This window comes from Lepidochelys kempii, chromosome 2 (genome assembly GCF_965140285.1).
Source record: "Lepidochelys kempii isolate rLepKem1 chromosome 2, rLepKem1.hap1, whole genome shotgun sequence".
In the NCBI taxonomy this organism is placed as follows: Eukaryota; Metazoa; Chordata; order Testudines; family Cheloniidae; genus Lepidochelys; species Lepidochelys kempii.
In genome coordinates, this window is record NC_136381.1 from 70,240,278 (window position 1) to 70,260,647 (window position 20,370).

Below are 20,370 nucleotides of genomic sequence, written 5' to 3' on the forward strand. Positions count from 1 at the left end.
CTCCACCCAACACAGACTCCAGAATTCCCCTCTCCTCACCCCACATATAGAAACCTGAATGCCTCTCCCACCCCACATATATCCCACCAACTCTCCACCAGCCCCCATCAACATCCCAGAAACCCTGACATACATCATACTCATTGCAGCCCCCAACACCTCAGCTCCACCAGCCACAGCCCCCAACATTCCAGTCCTCAACCCTACTGCTACCCCACCCCCAACTCACCCCCTGCCTGCAACAGCTGCTTGCTTCTCAATTGCCCCCACTCACGCCGTAGCCCACTAGCAACTCACCTGCAGCTCCTCAGCTGCTTCCCCCAGGACCCATCTGGTCACTCTCTGGCGCTTCTCTGGCTCAGTGCTTTGCTCCCATCCCAGGCCAGGGTGGCTCCTCCTGATCCTGGTGACCCAGTTCTGCTCACTCCCATCACCTGCCCTGCACTTACACAACCCCCGCACCACTCAGGTTTAGCACAGCTGCCCCTCTGTCCTGGAGGGACAGCCAGGCCAAATGTGAGCAGTGCTACTCAATTTTTTTTCCCTCTGGGTTGTCTGGGGCCTCCCTCAGATGAGGTGCCTGTGCAATTGCATATTGGTTAATCCAGGTCTGACTTCCATATGTTAAAACTGGCCTATGGGCTGCAGCTGGAGGAAGAAGAGAAGCAGTGGGGAGCAACTTTTTTCATGGCAGTCCATAGGTCATTGCTACATCTTTAAAATGCGTATGACTCACTCAGAGACATTTCTGTCATGTTGCATCGGTTGTTTTTGGTAGTTTCAAATTTATTTAAAACACTACAGCTATGTCTACGTATTGGAGAGCAGAAAAGTATGCTATGACACATGGTTTGGTTTTGGCAAAACGTCAAGCGTTGTGATTGGGTTTTCAAACCACATCGGCCTGTTGGTTTGGAGCCCCTTTCTAAGATGTAACTCTTCAACTGAAATCAGAGCATGGAGTAAAGTCTCTGTATTACAAAAGGAGCAAGAGGAACACACCCCACCCTGTTGAACTCCACCAAAATGCATAGAAGCACATTACACTCAGTCACCTGCTGTTGTCTTCTTGGGGAAAGCTCTACTTACCCCACTGTGCATCCTTACAAAGACAGCTAGTCTGTTTCCTCTCTCTGCTGCAAAGTGTAGGCCCAGAGGATCTTGTTTCACTCATCAATTTGGCATTTACAGGGAAACATAGTGGAGCTCTCCACCCCCATCTGGGGTCAAATTAATTAAGTAGTATCCAGAATGATGTTCAGGAGCCAAATACCTGAATGACTGAATATTTTCATCTGATATTCAACTTTTAGGGATTTGGGTTATGTACCCCCTTTTCCCTGGGGGGTTAGTTTCTGGTGGAATGGAATATTATGGTGTCGTGTGACAATGGCAAAGAATCACAAAAGAGTTGCATTCTTTTAATACTGTACAAGGAAACTTACGAGAAAAAGAACAAGGATATTAGATCTAAATCTACTTTCTCACTCTCTCTGCTTCACTGCAGAGCTTCTGCCTATAACTTTCCCTAGACCCCTCCTAACTGACTTCTTGCTATAGATATAATAAAATACTACACAACCTCCCAATGAGGAACCATTTGGATCCAGTTTCATGAATCTACATTTTGTCCTCCCCATAATATATTATGAGACACACTGTGCAAACTTTCTATTAATAAGGAAATGGGGGGAAGTCAAAGGGGTTTCATTCTAATGTCTTCTAGTTAGCAAAATTTGGAATATTCAGTAAGGGAGCAAGTACCATTGCTTGAAGGCCTTAAAACTGCCTGGGGGGGGGGAATAAAGGAAAGACAACTTGGAAAAGTGTATAGAGATGATACATTCATTTACTGTAGAACTTACTGTCTGTCTTTCCTTTCAACTTATCTGCCTGTCAGTGTTTAGACAGAAGTCATGTGAGCTTTTGAGCTGCAGGGACTGAGATCGAGCAGAATGTGTGTGTTAATGCAGAGTGCTGCTGGAGACCTGGCAGAGTGAGAGTGAGACAGAGAGAGAGAGAGTGAGTGGAAAAGGGGGAAGTGCTGGGAGTTGTAGCAGCAGCAGCTGCTGCCACCTCGGAGCTAAAGACTGGGATTCAGCTCCATCTCCAGCACGTTTTCGGCTCTCCAGAGGCATAGATGCTCCACGTTCAAAAGTCCTAGAAGATCAGTGACACCTCCAAAGCTGAAAGGATGCTTCTCTACTACTCCTAAAAGCATCTGAGGACTCTGCTCCTTTTTCAGGACTGAAAGAGGTAATTTTTGAAATTTTGTTGATCTCATTTAAAGGGGTCACATCTGAATGTGGAAAAAACTCAGGGCAGAAAGGCACACAGTTGTGGTGAAGGGGGTGGATTCTCTCCCCCCCCGCATTGTAGTTTAGGCAGTAAGAACACCCAGAGATTAGGATACTGTTTGACTTAAAAAATGTGGTGGGAGGGGGAAACCAGTAGAGTGGAACTGAGCTGTTTCTAAATTGTTATGGTCTCTCTTCTGTTTTGTTTCTAACGTGTAATCTCTAAGTGGAGAAACTTTAGCCATGTATCTCATAGAGCATTTGCCAGCACTTACCTGTTACATTAAACAATGAAGAGATTTTAAAATATTGCATTTAGTTAAATGGGATTTATTTAAACCTCTGTTTATTAAACTATCTCCACCATTGACCCTCCCATCCTCCCCCCCCCCCACAAGATTTTGAAATGCAGGTCTGTTTGAATAGAAAGCTTGCACATTGTGTTTCATTCTCTTCTCTTCTCTTCTCTTCTCTTCTCTTCTCTTCTCTTCTCTTCTCTTCTCTTCTCTTCTCTTCTCTTCTCTTCTCTTCTCTATTGGCCTTCTGCTGTCTCCATCCTTGTCCCGTCCTCCTCTCTGCTTGTGATAGCAATGGACCACATGGAGCCCCCTGTACACATTTTCCGTGAGGAGCCACCCTCCACCTGCTCTCCAGGCCCCTGCCTCCTCCCCAGCAGCAGCAGCTGGCTCCTGGGCTGGGCTGAATATGGCAACAATGCCAGTGGTGGCTTTGAAGACTTGCAGCAGAATCACACCAACATTTCCCCAGCTATCCCTATTATCATCACTGCTGTCTACTCTGTGGTCTTTGTGGTTGGCTTGGTGGGGAACTCTCTGGTCATGTTTGTCATCATAAGGTAAGGGATCTTGGGGAGAACTGTTTGGCTTTTGAGTATCACACTAAGGAGGCTTCAAATGATACCCCATTGGAAGGGATGTAAGGGAAGGGGTGGGGAGAAAGCTCTTTGGGAGATGTAAGGTGCATATCCTAGGAGCCATAGGGAAGTGACTGAGCTGTGTCCAAGTGCTAGTTGGTAGCTATTCACATTTTTGACTTTTGCCTGGGAGTACAGCTAGAAACCCAAAGGAGAAATGGATTAGAAAGTTATAATTCTGTAGCCTCTGAGTTGGAGGAGAGGAGGTGCTGCCTGGCTGCGTACTGGAAATGTGTGGATAGAGGCTCCCCCTCCCCCCGCAAGGGTCAGAAGCAGTTAATGTTATAGAAAAAGATGAACTAGAATAAGGAAACTTCTTATGCAAGGCATCCTTTTCCTGGGCTAGGCACCATAAAAGAAGGGAATTGTTTATGGTTCCAATTTGCATTATTGTATTATCATATTATCTTTTACTGACTTTTTTTTTAAGATAAAGACTTTATAAAAATTTGGAAATCCTGAATATAAAGATGGGAGTAATTTTTCTTTAAATTAGACTATTATGATAGTTTCCAGGATTAAATGCCATTATTGCTTTTAGGCCTGATAAAATCAAAGTAAGCATTGATAGGGGTTGCTTTTCATATTCCAAATAACAGGACAAAAGAAAAATTTATTTGCACTAATTGGTGTTCACGCTAAACAGCTCATTTAAATGCACTCTTTTACACTTGTATATTGATGTACATCTTTAATCCCCAGGAAATGATGGGGTGTGAATTTTACTATCTATTTTTATAATTTCCATGTGCAATTACTGTATCAAAGTACGCCATATAGTGCCTCTCATAAGGTTTATAGCTCACTTCTTTGTGAGTGAAATCACTCAACCTTTTGGTCTCCTGCTTCATAATGTGTTTGAATCCTACAATAAACACTGTGAAATTCACTTTCTGGAGTGTTTTAGTGCTTGAGTAAAAGAAGTCCGTATATGAAAATTAAGCTGACATGAATTCAAAAGGTTCTGGTGAACAAAACTGGCCTCGTTTAGGTCAAGCAGTTCTAAAATGAGGAAAATATGTCAAGATTGATTCAGATTGGAAGACAATGTAGTTGTTATTTACAATGTACGTTAGGAGGAACACTTACAATCAGGTGAAGCCCCTTGAAAATAAAGATAAAATCCCTTCAAAAAATCAACACCGTAAATAAGATGCCTGTGTGTCAGTGTGAGATAATTTAGTTTGCTCCAGGCTGAAAATGTTGTACTCCTACCGGCTAATCTACTCTGTCCTTTACATATAGTAGGAAATAAAATCCCTAATGTATAGGGAGGACTGAGTCTTTCCCTGACACACCCTCAGTTGTAAGGGGAGAGCTTCTTTAAGCTGTCAGTCTAATAGTGACAATTAACTAGATGGGCTGCCAAAATACACCAGCCATCAACCCTGAAAGCAAGCTAATATGTATTATACTGGCTTGTGTGTATTTCCTATCTCTCTCTTACTACTTCCCTCCTGAGGTGGTTTTTTTTTGGGGGGGGGAGAAGGGCGGCATCCTCTGCTAATTATGTAGTTCTTTCTCTTCTCCACCCCAGCTTTTTTGTTGCTCTTTCCTCTTTGTGTCTCCCCTACCTATATTTCTACATGGAAAAGCCTGAGATTGTTCACAATATCTTTCCCCTTCCCCTCCCCTTATTTCTGTGTGGCAAATGGTTTAAATGTTCTGACATCACTAGAATATATAAAATATAAAATAAACTCTAATTTGAAATATTCCAATTGGTGTTGCACTGAGTGTCACTATCTGATTTTTCATAAACCAGTGAAAAATATATTATATATGTTGCAAAAAACTCCTTTTCTCTACAAACACCAGCTCGGTGGGAAGCTTTGGAGAAAGTGGCGTGGGAGAGTCATTTCCTTCTGCCATTTCATTTCTTTATTCTTCTCCTTTCCCTGCTGCCCCTAGCAGTCTCGAGGGGGAGGATGATGACACACTGTTACTCCTCTTTTTTTTTTTTTTACTCCTCAGACATGTGGGGGAATTCATGTGATGTCCCTCACTGTTGTTTCTACTCTGTACAATCCCTTCAGGCTAATGCTGTTGTTTCCTTCCTAACATCAGGACTGTTGCTAGGCATTGATGATGGGATGTGGAGACTCTGGCTTACAACTTTTTTAGCTCTTTGGGTAATCAGTTGCCTAAAGGAGGCGGGGCTTTAAATAAGACACCTAATGTCATGAGTCTCGTGATAAGATTGTGAAAGTTGGCAATATTGTATCACATGCAGGAGACCCACAGAAGCATCAGGGAACCTGCAGAAGAAGTGAGGAGCAGTCTGGAGGGCTACATAAACCAGCTAACATCCAGCCAAAAGCTGCAGAGTAGGCAGGTCTGCCCTATTCCTCACCCCTCCTGGAGCTGTTAAAACAGCTTTTTGCTAAACGACAAAGAAAAGGAGGTGTCTCTCAAGCTGCTTTTCCTGACCCAAAAAGACTGACTTAATTGGCTTATGAGCAGACTGGGGTGGAACTGAGACCTTGATTCACTAGCTGTCTTCTCCCCAGCCCTTCTAGATGGCCAAATGGGGAAGAATATCTAGTTGAGCTCTCCAGAAAATGTCCATTCTGTTTCATGCAAATTTCTGAGGTTTTGAAATTTGTCTTTGTGACAATGTGGAACAAAACCAAAACCTTTCAAAAGTTTTAGTGAAGTGGAATTTTGTTTAAAAGTCCATTGTTGGATCACAAAGTTCAGGTTTTCAATTTGAATTTCTCTTTCATATGCATCCACCCTGGACCTGAGATACTTTCTCATTTTAAAATTTTGTCAAAATGCATCTGTGAAAATAAATATATAAATTTTGGCATTTTCCATCGATAACAACAAAAAGACCAAGTTTTGTCAAAAATTTTTCCAGGCAGCTCTAATATATAGCCATTGTCCCTGACTTAGACCTGTAGTGTCTGAGCTGACTGGTGGTCTGGATTAGGCCTCTGGTCAGTAAATTCAGACTTTCACAGACTTCTGCCTGAGCACCAGCTTATCAGGGGGCTATAGTAACACTGGAGGGAAATGAAGTTTACCTCTCCAGAGCAGGGACATGGAGACAGAGCAAATTCCCACCTGAGGACTACATCCCCCCATGAGAAAAAAGGGAGGAATGAGAAGAGAACTCTTGAACTGCACCCCCTCGGAGATGGGACCAAAGATGAAGAGAAAAGATGAAGACAGAAATAGAGAAGAGCCCTACCTCAAGAGACAACAAGAGCAAGGAAAAAAGAACTAAGGGGCAAAGACGGAGTGAGGAGAAAACACCTACCACCTGGGGGATTCTAACTCTGTGGGAAGAGAGTGGGAGAAAGATAAAAGAACCCCTGATGGTGGGGAGGAGGAAAGGGGAGAAATGAGAACCCACACCTGCAGGCCCATCACCAGGGAGGGTAAAAGAGAGAGCTTCTGTTCTGTGGTGAAGGGGATTGGGGAAAAGAAAGGGTGGGGGAAAGAAGGTAGAGAGGAGTGAGAGAAAGCAGACATTCAATGAGGCCCTCATCAATGGGGGAGGCTGTAGAAGAAAGGGGAGAAGAGGTAGGTGGTGAGAATCAATGGGGAGGGAAAGAGGAGTGAATCTCCACTTCAATAGATAGGGAAGGGACAGTGGAGAAAAAGGTAGAAGAAAAGGCAGTATCAAGAAGGGGTGAAGAGAAAACCTATACCTGTAGGGGGTACAACTGGGAGCAGGAGGTTGAGGATAAAGATACCCAGGCTTCCTCAATAACACCACATTCAAAGGGGAGGTGTGGGCACGGAATGCACAAAATAAGTGAAGTCCAGTCACTGGTGACTAAAGGGAAGAGAGAGAGAAAGGAGGCTGTCTTCTGTGACTGGCTCTGAAGGGAGAAGGCAGTAGGAGAAAAGGAGATATCTGTGGCAGGCTCTAGAGATGGCTAAACCCCAATTATTCTGCCTGGAGATAGACTGGGAATAAGGATCCAGCCTGTGGAGAACCAAATTAGGGGAACAGCTCTAAGGAGGAAGCCCTAAGAATCAGTGACTTGGGTTGGAGCTGGTCCTCCAGGAAGAAAGTACAGAGAGTCAGTACTCTATGAGAGAGCAGGGTAGAAGGGTAGCTCAGGAAGGATAGAAGACTCATTTATTTTACATGTCCTTTGGGACTATTGTTTAAATTTATCAGCACCATGTTCTGAGAGAGATGATGGGCAAGGTGTTCTAGGCAGGCTGACCCTGCCACAGAGGCCATATCAGAGGCTACATAGCGGAGTAAAGAGAGACCCTTCACCACCATTGGAGGACTTTATACCCTACTGGTGGGAGGTCAGAAGAGGGAGAATGCCAACTCAGCCATTCCATCCCTGGTGGGGTAGGGGTAGAAGTGAGGTAGAAGATAGAAGAGGGAGCAAGAAGTCAGTGGTACTAGTGGAGGGGTGTGGCCTGGTGGATTGGGACTCCAGAATCGAGCTGGGTGAAATTTTTCTACAAATAGTTTTAGTCAAAAAATGCACTTTTGGGTCAACTAAAACTATTAGTAAATTCATGTTGAGTTGCTGATTAGTTTTAACTGAAGTTGAAATGGTCAAAATATTTCAGTAATATTGAACCAAAACATTTCCTTTCAACCCAACCATTTCCTTTTTACTTCCATTTTGACAAAAACAAAGGAAAGGATTCATAAAATGACCGAGGCAGAGGAAGCAGCTGCTCTCCCCTTATACACTTTAGCCTTGTCCCTTATAAGCTTAGGTGTAGGTAGCTGGGTTGTGGGAGACCCAGGTGCAATTCCCTCTTCTGTCTGATGAGGAGGAAGGATTTGAATATGCGTCTCCTACATTGCAGAATAATGCCCTAACCACTGGCCTACAGGATATTCTGACAGGATGATTTCTCAATCTCTCCTCTTGAAGCTGTTCTGCTTTTTATAAATGATTAGTCACTGGAGCAGGGATTTAAACTGGGATCTTCCAAATCCCAGGTGAGTTCCCTAACCACTGGGCTAAAGCTTATGAGGGAGTGGGTGGCACCATCACTGCCTCCTCTTCCTCCAGTCGTTTTATGAATCCTTTCCTTGATTTTGTCAGAATGACTGAGGGTGAAACAACATGAAATGTTTCCTTTTAACATTACCAAAACATTTTGTTTTGACACACAACTTTTCAATTTGTCGAAAAATATCATTTTTGGTACAACTCAAAATTAAACTTTTGATTTTTTTAAATTGCTTTACTCTGGAGACCTGGTTCCTATTCCTGGCTCTGCCACTGACCTGGATCCTCAGCAAGTCATTTCACCTCCTTTTGCCTCAGTTTCCCCATCCATAAAAGGGGGCTACTGATATTTTTCTCCCGTGTAAAGTGTTTTTAGAGCAATGGATGAAAAGTGCTGTATAAAAGCTTGGTGGTATTATAAATTGTTGGGGTTCCCCCGAGAACTCTTTCACTCAGCTGCCCGAGAACTCAGTTCAACTCCACTCTTGTCACTCAGAATCATTTATCAGGCATACAGCAACACAGCTTTTGGCATACAGCAAAGCTATGCTGAATTGATTAGACTCAAGCATAGGGGGTGGGAATAGGGTGTACCACACGTCCAAAGTTACACAGAAAACATCTTCCTATATATGTATTTACACATTACCTGACATATACTATATATTGCATTACACTTTTGGGGATTGACTTGGTTACTTTATAGGAAAGAATCCCTGTACGGGATGCTCTGCTACACACAACTTAGTTTTTACCTCATCAGAAACTTTTCTGACTGGCAGTTTCAGCTGGTGTTTCATTAATTTTTTCCTTTAATTTAGCATTACAATTTATTACCTCCCTTTTCTGTGCCCAGGTTACATCCCTACTAGTACATTCGGAAGCAGGTAAGCCCTATTTCCTTTTAAGTGTTTTTAATTAAATCACCCAGAGTTAAACAATTTAAATCGGATTGTCTCTGTGTCTGCAGCAGCCAGCATAACTAATCATTTACAAACACGTTCATTGGGAAGGGCCCATTTCCTTTAGAAAGGCGGTAAACTCTTAGTGGGGGCGGGGGAAAACATAGTAAACACTTAGTGGGGAGAAAACACATAGTCGTGGTAGCTGTCATCACTTAAACTCCTATTTGCATAATTTGTTTGGTTACTAAGGATTTTACCAGGTATGATGGCACCAAGTTATACTGCTGTAACTGGGTTTAATTATCAAACCAACCGTTCTCTTCCTTAAAAAAACCCAACACATTCAACATTCTCTTTAACACTTTATTACGGCTATGTCTACACTACAAAATTAGGTCGAATTTATAGCAGTCGGTTTTGTAGAAAGCATTTTTATACAGTCGATTGTATGTGTCCCCACACAAATGGTCTTAGTGCATTTGTCCAGCATTTAGTTGGCAGAGTGTGTCCACAGTACTGAGGCAACCGTCGACTTCCAGAGCGTTGCACTGTGGGTAGCTATACCACAGTTCCCGCAGTCTCTGCCACCCATTTGAATTCTGGGTAGAAATCCAAATGCCTGATGGGGCAAAAACCTTGTTGCGGGTGGTTCTGGGTACATATTGTCAGGCACCCCTTCCCTCTCTCCGTCCGTGAAAGCAACGGAAGACAATCATTTCGCACCTTTTTTCCTGGGTTACCCAAGCAGACGCCATACCACGGCAAGCATGGAGCCCGCTCAGCTCACCGTCACCATATGTCTTCTGGGTGTTGGCAGATGTGGTACTGCATTGCTACAAAGCAGCCGCTCATTGCCTTTTGGCAGCAGACAGTGCAGTATGACTGGTAGCCTATAGTTGCTGTACTCCAGAGTGCTCTTTTAACCGACTTCGGTGAGGTCAGGAGCGCCTGGGAAAACATGGGAGTGACTCAGCCAGGTCATTACCCTTTTAAGTTTCATCTCAGGGCGATTCAGTCCTGCCGGTAGTCCTATTGCACCGTCTTTTAATGAGCAGCCAGGAGACGACAATGGCCAGCAGTAATATGCACTGTCTTCTGATGAGCACCCAGGAGATGATGATGGCTAGCAGTTTTATTGCACAGCCTGCTGCCAGCAAGATGTTATAAAGATGAAGTGGATTAAAACAAGAAATAGACCAGATTTGTTTTGTATTCATTTTCTCCTCCCTCCCTTTGTGAAATCAACGGCCTGCTAAACCCAGGGTTTTGAGTCCTATGTTTGAGGAGGCCATTCTGTTTCTCCTTGACGCAAAGCCACCCCCTTTGTTGATTTTAATTTCCTGTAAGCCAACCCTGTAAGCCATGTTGTCAGTCACCCTACCCTCCCTCAGAGCAATGGCAGACAATCGTTTCACACGTTTTTTCAGCGCAGATGCCATAGCACTGGGAACATGGAGCCCGCTCAGATCACCGTGGCAATTATAAGCACTATAAACAATGCACGCATTATCCAGCAGGATATGCAGGACTATAACCTGCAAGAAAAGCGAAACCAGATGAGGAGGAGGCGACTGCAGAGCGGTGACGACAGTGATGAGGACATGGACATAGACTTCTCACAAAGTATGGGCCCCTGCAATGTGCACATCATGGTGTCAATTGGGAAGGTTCATGGCGTGGAACACTGATTCTGGGCCTGGGAAACAAGCACAGAGTGGTGAGACCACATAGTGTTGCGGGTCTGGGATAATTCCCAGTGGCTGCGAAACTTTCGCATGCATAAGGGCATTTTCATGGAACTTTGTGACTTGCTTTCCCTTGCCCTGAAGTGCAAGAATACCAAGATGAGAGCAGCCCTCACAGTTGAGAAGCAAGTGGTGATAGCTCTGTGGAAGCTTGCAACGCCAGACAGCTACCGGTCAGCCGGGAATCAATTTGGAGTGAGCAAATCTACTGTGGGGACTGCTGTGATGCAAGTAGCCAGCGCAATCACTGAGCTGCTGCTATCAAGGGTAGTGACTCTGGGAAATGTGCAGGTCATAGTGGATGGCTTTGCTGCAATGAGATTTCCTATCTGTGGTGGGGCGATAGACGGAACCCATATCCCTATCTTGGCACCGGAGCACCAAGCCGCCGAGTACATAAACCGCAAGGGGTACTTTTCAATGTGCTGCAAGCACTGGTGGATCACAAGGGACGTTTCATCAACTTCAACTTCAGTGCGGGATGGCCGGGAAAGGTATGCTCGCATCTTCAGGAACTCTGGTCTGTTTCAAAAGCTGCAGCAAGGGACTTTCTTTCCAGACCAGAAAATTACTGTTGGGGATGTTGAAATGCCTATAGTTATCTTTGAGGACCCAGCCTACCCCTTAATGCCATGGCTCATGAAGCCATACACAGGCATCCTGGACAGTAGTCAGGAACTATTCAATTATAGGCTGAGCAAGTGCAGAATGGTGGTAGAATGTGCATTTGGGAGTTTAAAAGTGCGCTGGTGCAGTTTACTGACTCGGTTAGACCTCAGCGAAACCAATATTCCCATTGTTATTACTGCTTGCTGTGTGCTCCATAATATCTGTGAGAGTAAGGGGGAGACATTTATGGTGCGGTGGGAGGTTGAGGAAAATTGCCTGGCCGCTGATTACATGTAGCCAGACACAAGGGGGCTTAGAAGACTACAGGAGGGCGCGATGTGCATCAGAGAAGCTTTGAAAACCAGTTTCAGGAATGGCCAGGCTATGGTGTGAAAGTTCTGTTTGTTTCTCTTTGATGGAACCCCTCTCCCTTCCTGCCCCGGTTTCACTCTACTTTCCTGTAAGCTAAGCACCCTCCCCTCCTCCCTTCGATCACGGCTTGCAGAGGCAATAAAGTCATTGTTGCTTCATATTCATGCATTCTTTATTTATTCATCACACAAATAGGAGGATAACTGCCAAGGTAGCCCGGGAGGGGTGGTGGAGGAGGGAAGCACCAGGTGGGGTGGTGGAGGAGGGAAGGACAAGGCCACACACCACTTTAAAATTTATTGAATGCCAGCCTTCTGTTGCTTGGGCAATCCTCTGGGGTGGAGTGGCTGGGTGGCCGGAGACCACTGCATTCTTGGGTGTCTGGGTGAGGAGGCTATGGAACTTGGGGAGGAGGGTGGTTGGTTACACAGGGGCTGTAGCAGCAGTCTGTGCTCCTGCTGCCTTTCCTGTAGCTCAACCATATGCTGGAGCATATGAGTTTGATCCTCCAGCAGCCTGAGCATTGACTCCTGTCTTCTTTCAGCAAGCTGACACCACCTACCATCTTCAGTCCGCCACCTCTCCTCGCTGTCATATTGTGTTTTCCTGCAATCTAAGATTGTCTGCCTCCATGTATTTTGCTGTGCTCTGTCAGTGTGGGAGGACAGCATGAGGTCAGAGAACATTTCATCACGAGTGCATTTTTTTCTCCTTCTAATCTTTGCTAGCCTCTGGGAAGGAGAAACATATGCAGCTGGTGGAGGGGGGAAAAAAGGGAGAGTGGTAGTTAAAAAGACACATTTTATAGAACAATGGGTACACTTTCACAGTAAACCTTACTGTTAACATTACATAGCACATGTGCTTTCATTACAAGGTCGCATTTTGCCTCTTATTGAGGGTATGCCGGTTTGGTGTGAGAGATCACTCACGCAGGGCCGGGCAGCAGAATTTGGCTTGCAGGCAGCCATGGTAAGCCACAGTCTTTTGGCTTCTTTAAGCTTCATAACATGTGGGAATGGTTTCAAACAGCAGCACCCTCATTTCCCCTACCAAGTAGCCGTTGGGTTGGCCATTTAACATGGGTTGGCAATTTAAAAGGAGGGGCTGCGGTTTCCGGGTTCACGTGCAGCAGAAACCCAGCTACCCTTCCCCCACACACACACCCAATTCTCTGGGATGATGGCTTCACCCCTTCCTGCACCACGTGGCTAACAGTGGGGAAGATTTATGTTCAGCCACAGGCCAACAGGAACGGGCACCTCTGAATGTCCGCTTACTAAAACCACCCTATTTCAACCAGGTGACCTTGAATGATATCTCTCTCCTGAGGGTAACACAGAGAGATAAAGAACGGATGATGTTTGAATGCCAGCAAACACCAGGACCATACGCTGCAATGCTTTGTTCTGCAATGATTCTCGACTACGTGCTACTGGCCTGGCGTGGTAAAGTGTCCTACCATGGAGGACGGAATAAGGCTGCCCTTCCCAGAAACCTTCTGCAAAGGCTTTGGGAGTACATCCAGGAGAACTTTATGGAGATGTCCCTGGAGGATTTCCGCTCCATCCCCAGACACGTTAACAGACTTTTCCAGTAGCTGTACTGGCCGCGAATGCCAGGGCAAATTAATCATTAAACACACTTGCTTTTAAATGATGTATAATATTTATAAAGGTACACTCACCAGAGGTCCCATCTCTGCCTTCAGGGTCTGGGAGCCTGCCTTGGGTGGGTTTGGGGGGTACTGGGTTCAGGTCCAGGGTGATAAACAGATCCTGGCTGTTGAGGAAACCAGTTTCTCTGTTTCCTTGCTGTGAGCTATCTACAACCTTCTCATCATCATCTTCCTCACCCCCAAAACCCGTTTCCGGGTTGCCTGCCACTCCTTCGACAGAGTCAAAGCACACAGTTGGGGTAGTGGTGGCTGAACCCCCTAAAATGACATGCAGCTCATCATAGAAGCGGCATGTCTGGGGCTCTGAACCGGAGTGGCCGTTTGCCTCTCTGGTTTTTTGGTAGGCTTGCCTGAGCGCCTTAAGTTTCACGTGGCACTGCTGCGGGTCCCTGTTGTAGCCTCTGTCCTTCATGCCTTTGGAGATTTTTTTCAAATATTTTGGCATTTCATCTTTTCGAACGGAGTTCTGCCAGCACGGATTCATCTCCCCATACAGTGATCAGAGCCCGTAACTTCCATTCGGTCCATGCTGGAGCTCTTTGGCGATTCTGGGACTGCATGGTCTCCTGTGATGATGAGCTCTGCATGGTGACCTGTGCAGGTGAGCTCGCCTCGCTGGCCAAATAGGAAATGAGATTCAAAAGTTTGTGGGCCTTTTCCTGTCTACCTGGCCAGTACATCTGAGTTGAGAGCGCTGTCCAGAGCAGTCACAACTGAGCACTCTGGGATAGCTCCCAGAGGCCAATACTGTCGAATTGCGTCCAGAGTACCCCAAATTCGACCCGGCAAGGCCGATTTCAGCGCTAATCCCCTCATCGGGGGTGGAGTAAAGAAATCGATTTTAAGAGCCCTTTAAGTTGAAAAAAAGGGCTTCGTCATGTGGATGGGTGCTGGTTTAAGTCGAGATAACGCTGCTAAATTCGACCTAAACTCGTAGTATAGACCAGGCCTTACACTACCCCAACTATCTAGTCCCCTCCAAGCTCTGCAGTGTCAATTTGTACAAAAGCTCCTTTTAACTCCTTATCCTTTCCCCTCAAATCACTGACTTATTTTTCAAAGTGACACATTTCTCAGCTGATTATTTTCAGTGTCTGAACTTATCTTTTATGTTTTTTTGCACTTATCCTTTAACTTAATACACTTCGCCTGAAAAGCTGTACTCACTAAATACAGTCCTTGAAGGATGGCTACTTTTTACTTTGGATTTATGCAGAAAGGTAATTGACACTGTTTTCTCTCTGTCCTCTCTGGAATCTTTTCCATTTAGTTTATTTCTTCCTCTACAACTCTGGTTTCTTCTTTGTGCTTTTTTTTACATTCACCCTTCTGGGTAGCACATTTCATTTGTAAAGTTTTAGCCACCAGAAATCATCTTTGTAAAATTGCTGCTGCATCGATCTGGACTCAAGATTAAAAACAAAAGAAAACAAACAAAAACCTAGATACTATTTTTCCATGGCTGCCAATGGGTCCTATTTTTTAAAAAAATTTCAGTGGCACTCGAGACCTTTGCTGTGCTCTGCAAATAATTTATTTATTTATGGCATTCAATGGAGCTCCGCTGTGTTCTGCTAAGCATTCTTTTTTTTTTTTTTTTTTAAATCTAGTACCACTCTCTGGATTTCCTTTTTCACCTGAATACTTCTCTAGGGTTTGCCTTTAGATTTAACATACTTCTTCAGCGTGGTGCTAAAGAAGTGTGGTGCCTCATATTGAAACCTTTAAACCCTTCCAATGCATTTCCCTTAATGCTAGGTTGCAATCCGCACACTAAGGGATGTATACATTACCTTACCTTATACATTACCTGCTCCAGATGAGGGGATCTGAGTCGCTGTACCACTGTGTTGGAGTTCCCCCGAGACCTCTTGCATTCAGTTGTCCAAGAACTCCATTTTACTCCAGTCTCTTCACTTAGATTCCTTTATTTAGCATACAGCAAAGCTAACCTGATTTACTTAGACTCAAGCATCGGGGGAGGGGGTATAGGGCATACCACACATTCATAGTTAAACAGAAAATCTCTTCCTTTATATACATTTACACTTATTACATTGCATTTACTATATATTGCATTACACATTTTGGGATTGGCTTGGTTACTTTGGAGAAACCAATCCCTTTACAGCATGCTCTGTTCACACACTGTCCATACACGATTTACTTTTTACCTCATCTTCTGTTCCAGGCCTTTTTTGTCCCTTGTTATCTTGTCCATTGTGAATGATTCCGTGGGTGTTCCCCCTTAATATCAGCCACACTATCAGAGGCTCGTTCACCTGCACATTCACCAATGTGATATATGCCATCATGTGCCAGCAATGCCCTCTGCCATGTACACTGGTCAAACTGGACAGTCTCTACGTAAAAGAATAAATGGACACAAATCAGATGTCAAGAATTATAACATTCATAAACCAGTCGGAGAACACTTCAATCTCTCTGGTCACGCGATTACAGACATGAAAGTTGCAATATTACAACAAAAAAACTTCAAAACCAGACTCCAGCGAGAGACAGTTGAATTGGAATTCATTTGCAAATTGGATACAATTAACTTAGGCTTGAATAGAGACTGGGCATGGCTAAGTCATTATGCAAGGTAACGTATTTCCCCTTGTTTTTTCCTACCCCCTCTCCCCCTCAGATGTTCTTGTTAAACCCTGGATTTGTGCTGGAAATGGCCCAACTTGATTATCATACACATTGTAAGGAGAGTGATCACTTTAGATAAGCTATTACCAACAGGAGAGTGGGTTTGGGGGGCGGGGGGGGGGGGGGGAGAAAACCTGGATTTGTGCTGGAAAATGGCCCAACTTGATTATCATACACATTGTAAGGAGAGTGATCACTTTTGATAAGCTATTACCAGCAGGAGAGTGGGGTGCGGGGAGAGACCACCTTTTGTAGTGGTAAACACCCCTTTTTTCATGCTTTTTGTGTATAAAAGGATCTTCTACACTTTCCATAGTATGCATCTGATGAAGTGAGCTGTAGCTCACGAAAGCTTATGCTCAAATAAATTGGTTAGTCTCTAAGGTGCCACAAGTACTCCCCCCTTACCTTAGGTAGTACAGACATTGTTTCCAATCTACTGATACAATAACCTTCCTGATACTGCCTCCCAAGAAATGAGGCTTCACATATGTCCAATTACTCATGTCAGGCCAGGCCTACATAAATCACTTGAGCAATGTCTATATTACATTTCTACAGCAAGCCATTTTTGAGATATGACAACATCAAAGACCTTAGAATATGCTTCTAAAAGGGAAAATCACATTTTTAAAATTTCATATGAAAACAGGCCTTGTCCCCTTACACCAAAACTTTTCCTGCCCCCTGCAAATTCGACTCTGATTAGGGACTTCACAGGAAAAAATTCAGGCAAAATGGTGCTGTCTTGAGACACCTGGAGGGGATGAAAAGGCGTATTTCTAACAGAAACTGAGTTACAACTTTAATTATGGAATTGCTATCACAATGTTGTACACAGCCACCATGGGAGCTATGTGTCTGTTGTTTCACTCATTCTGGATTCACCTCTTCAGTGTGCTCTGTCTTGACTGCCCCAACAGGTCACTTACTCGGAAGAACTGCTGACGTCAAACTCCAAGACAGCCAATCCTGTATTTCTTTGAAAATATTTTGCAAGCCTCCAGTGGTCTGAATAATTCTCTAGGATTAAAAACAGTTTTAACAATAGGCAGTGTCACAGCTATGTGCGTTCATTCCTAAGGGAAAAGAGGAGCTTGTATGCCTCTGGTTTGTCTAATGTCTTAGAAAAAAAAAATAAGCGTCACTGAATTTAATGGCATCCTGTATAACAGGAATACTCTGTTAAGAAATGTCATAATGTAGTCAACTCTTTCTCAGATTACTTTTATGTGCTACTGCTGTAAAAATGTTCTTTGTCCCATGTCAGTCTCTTAGTACTATTTTGTACTTTCATTAACTTGCATTCCCCTCAAAAATGTTTCTCCATGCCTCCTGGTGTGTGTGTGTGTGTGGGGGATATGGGCATGCCCCACACTTTGGGGACCACTTTCCTAGGAGGTGGTGCTGTTAATCCCATTTTACAGATGGGGAATTGGGGCCCAGAGAAGTTAAATTACTTGCCCAAGGACACACACAATGTCCATGGTAGAGCAGGGACTTGAGCCAAGTCTCCCACATCCTAGTGAAATGATTTAACCACTGGCTCCTTGGTGGAGCTGGGTTGCACTTGAACTTCCAGTTTGGAAATGTTTCCATTAAAAAAATAAAAAATTATCTGTTGTAGGCCAACTGAAACATTCCATTTTGATGAAATTTTAGTGTTTTCTTCCAAGTTTGTCTCTTAAAATTGTTTTATTTTATTATAATTTATGACAGAATATAAAATTTGAAACAAAAATAATTTTGAAATGCAAAATCAAGATGTTCCATTCCAACGAGGTCGACCTTATTGAAATGTTAAGTTTCAAGTTTTTCTATGTGAAATTTTGTTGAAATTGACATGTTGCCATGGAAAGTTTAGATATTCGATGAAATGACACTTTCTGATAGAAATTTTTTCTGCTGGAAAACTTTTGACCAGCTCTACTCCTTGGCAAGTTACTTAAACCCTCTGTGCCACAGTTTCCCCATCTATAAAATGGAGATAATTCTTATTTATTTACCTAGTTGTGGTGTGCAGCCCATCGCCTTATTGTTTCAAACAAAGCTAACACTCCATTTACTAGCACTCTAATTTGTTGAGTTGGAGAGGTGCCTCCCAACAAACACATGCATCAGGTGTCAGCCTACTGGCATACAGGAGTGTACCAACTGAATTAGCTTTGAGAGAAGAAACTTGGGCAAGGAAAGGGTTTGATTCTTAGGCTATATACACTGAATGAAGATGGGGAAGGGGGGGTCTTTTACAAAAGTGATTTCTGCACAAAGAAAATGATTTAAAAAGGAAAGGAGGGCGAGAGCAAAAAAGAGTCACAATGGATCTTTATGGCCTTGCTGGGAAGCCTTGCTTACTGCTCTAACCATCAAGTTTGGAATATTTTTCCTGGAGTCACAGATTCAAATCTAGTCAGGTTCAGTATTTCATTCTCCGGGAAGGTAAAATGAGTTCCATATAGTTTACTATTTGGACTGTTCAGACAGGACAATGTGCCCCCCGCCCCCCCCCAAGATGATGCCCATGTTTCCAATACTTAAACATACCCCTTTCCCAGCACTCCACCCCAAAAGTATGAAGCTTCTGGTTTATGGTTTAACTCTCTCAGGGGCATGCACCAGTGTGAACCAGTCAACAACCGCCGCCCCCCCCCCCAGACACACACACTTTGACAGCCTAACATCTTTATGCTTTTTATATTTAATCATGAATAGCACAGGAGAGTACAGAACACACAAAACAATAAACCATCCTAAATGCAATGTCCTTCACTAGCTCACCCTTCCCTTGGGAGTCCTTGGGGAAATCGCCTGTGTTCTGTCAGTTAGGCAGGCAGGGTCCTCTGCCCCTTGCCCACCCACCTTGCAGCAACCTTCCTTATCTTAATTTGGTCCAAAATGGCTCTCCCCCAGTTCTCCTGTGAGTCTCTTTATATACTCCTCCTGAGGTCACCTGCTTCTTCAGTTCTGCCATTTGGTACTTTTTTCATTACTCCTAACTCTCTACCTATCCCTCAGAGCAGAGGAGAAGGTGTCTTGTCCTAGGTACAGCAAACCTATGGTCCGAAGGTGCTCTACTTTGTCCAGTGCTGATTGCTCACCATTGTCTTTGGCTTGGCAGAGACCTGACACAAACCTTGCAGTACGGTGGATCCACAGACATGACAGGCTATCCTTTACACAGTAATTTCATCACACAATTCATATAATCATTTCTAATTCAGAAGTGGTGCAGACAGAATCCCCAATTTGTCACAGCACACACTGCAGGATTCTCAAAACCTAGCCTGGATTCTCAAAACCTACAACTAGACTGGTAGATAGGAGCATAAATATCTATATGTAGTTTTGGTTGGGAATTTTCAAAGGTCCTTTTAAGCGCCTATTCTGAAAAATCTGACTACATAGTTAAGTGCACAGACAATGGGAGCTTCAGGTGCTCAGCATCTCTGAAAAGCAGACCCTAGTTATCGCACGTTGGACACAAGAGCTGGCATTGAAAATTGTGACTCAAGTTACCAATCACATAGTTAAGTGCACAGACATTGAAGGCTAGTTTGGTCAGAAGCTGAGTGTACAGGAACGAATGCCTGACAAGTTAATGATGGGGTAGTTTGGTGGCACTCTGTTTCACTACATAACTTACAGCTTTGTTTCCTGCTACATGGATGCACTACAAAATGTATTATGCCTTCCTCTGTGTCACATGGTTTGTTGCATGTGCAGGAAAATGTCCACAGTTTACTTTTCTTAATTCTTATATGTTTAATCAGAAATGCTTAATGTCTTCAAAGTATTTTGTTCCAAATCTTGTGGAAGAGCTGTAGAAGACACCCCGAATCTGCTCTTGGATCAAGCACTCTTGGACAATGGTGAGCAGGATCAATGATCTGCCACTCAGTAGCTGATTCACTTTCCCCCTTCTTCCTTCCTCTTTCATCTGTCCCACCTTGTCTTCAGCTGTCAGGGAAAACTCCAGATTCCATGTAAGCAGCTGACTGTGACTGTTCTACACAGCTGTTTCCATGGGTCTTGCCCATGGACAGATACCTCATAAAGTCCAACTTTTCTTCCTTAAATGAATTGTTTGTGAGGAGCCATTCCTGGATGGAATACCCTTTCTTTATGGACTGGAATGATGTGGTAATAATAGTCAAAGGGATAATAGAATCATGCTGGGAAGAGTCACCAAGCTCTTTTGGAGAAAGTTTTCCTCCAAATCTTGTTGA

General features: G+C 44.0%; 1 protein-coding gene across 2 annotated transcripts in view; it reads left to right on the forward strand.

Annotated features, from left to right (window-relative positions):
• The first annotated feature begins 2,887 nt into the window (after window positions 1–2,887).
• The window catches only part of OPRK1 (opioid receptor kappa 1), a 36,438-nt gene continuing 18,955 nt past the window's right edge, over window positions 2,888–20,370 (forward strand). The window contains exon 1 of one of the 2 annotated variants that reach the window (XM_073329413.2): window positions 2,888–3,153. In XM_073329413.2, the coding sequence (XP_073185514.1) occupies window positions 2,888–3,153 (266 nt within the window). The remainder of the gene's footprint in view (window positions 3,154–20,370) is intronic. The other variant, XM_078851292.1, reaches the window with a different exon arrangement.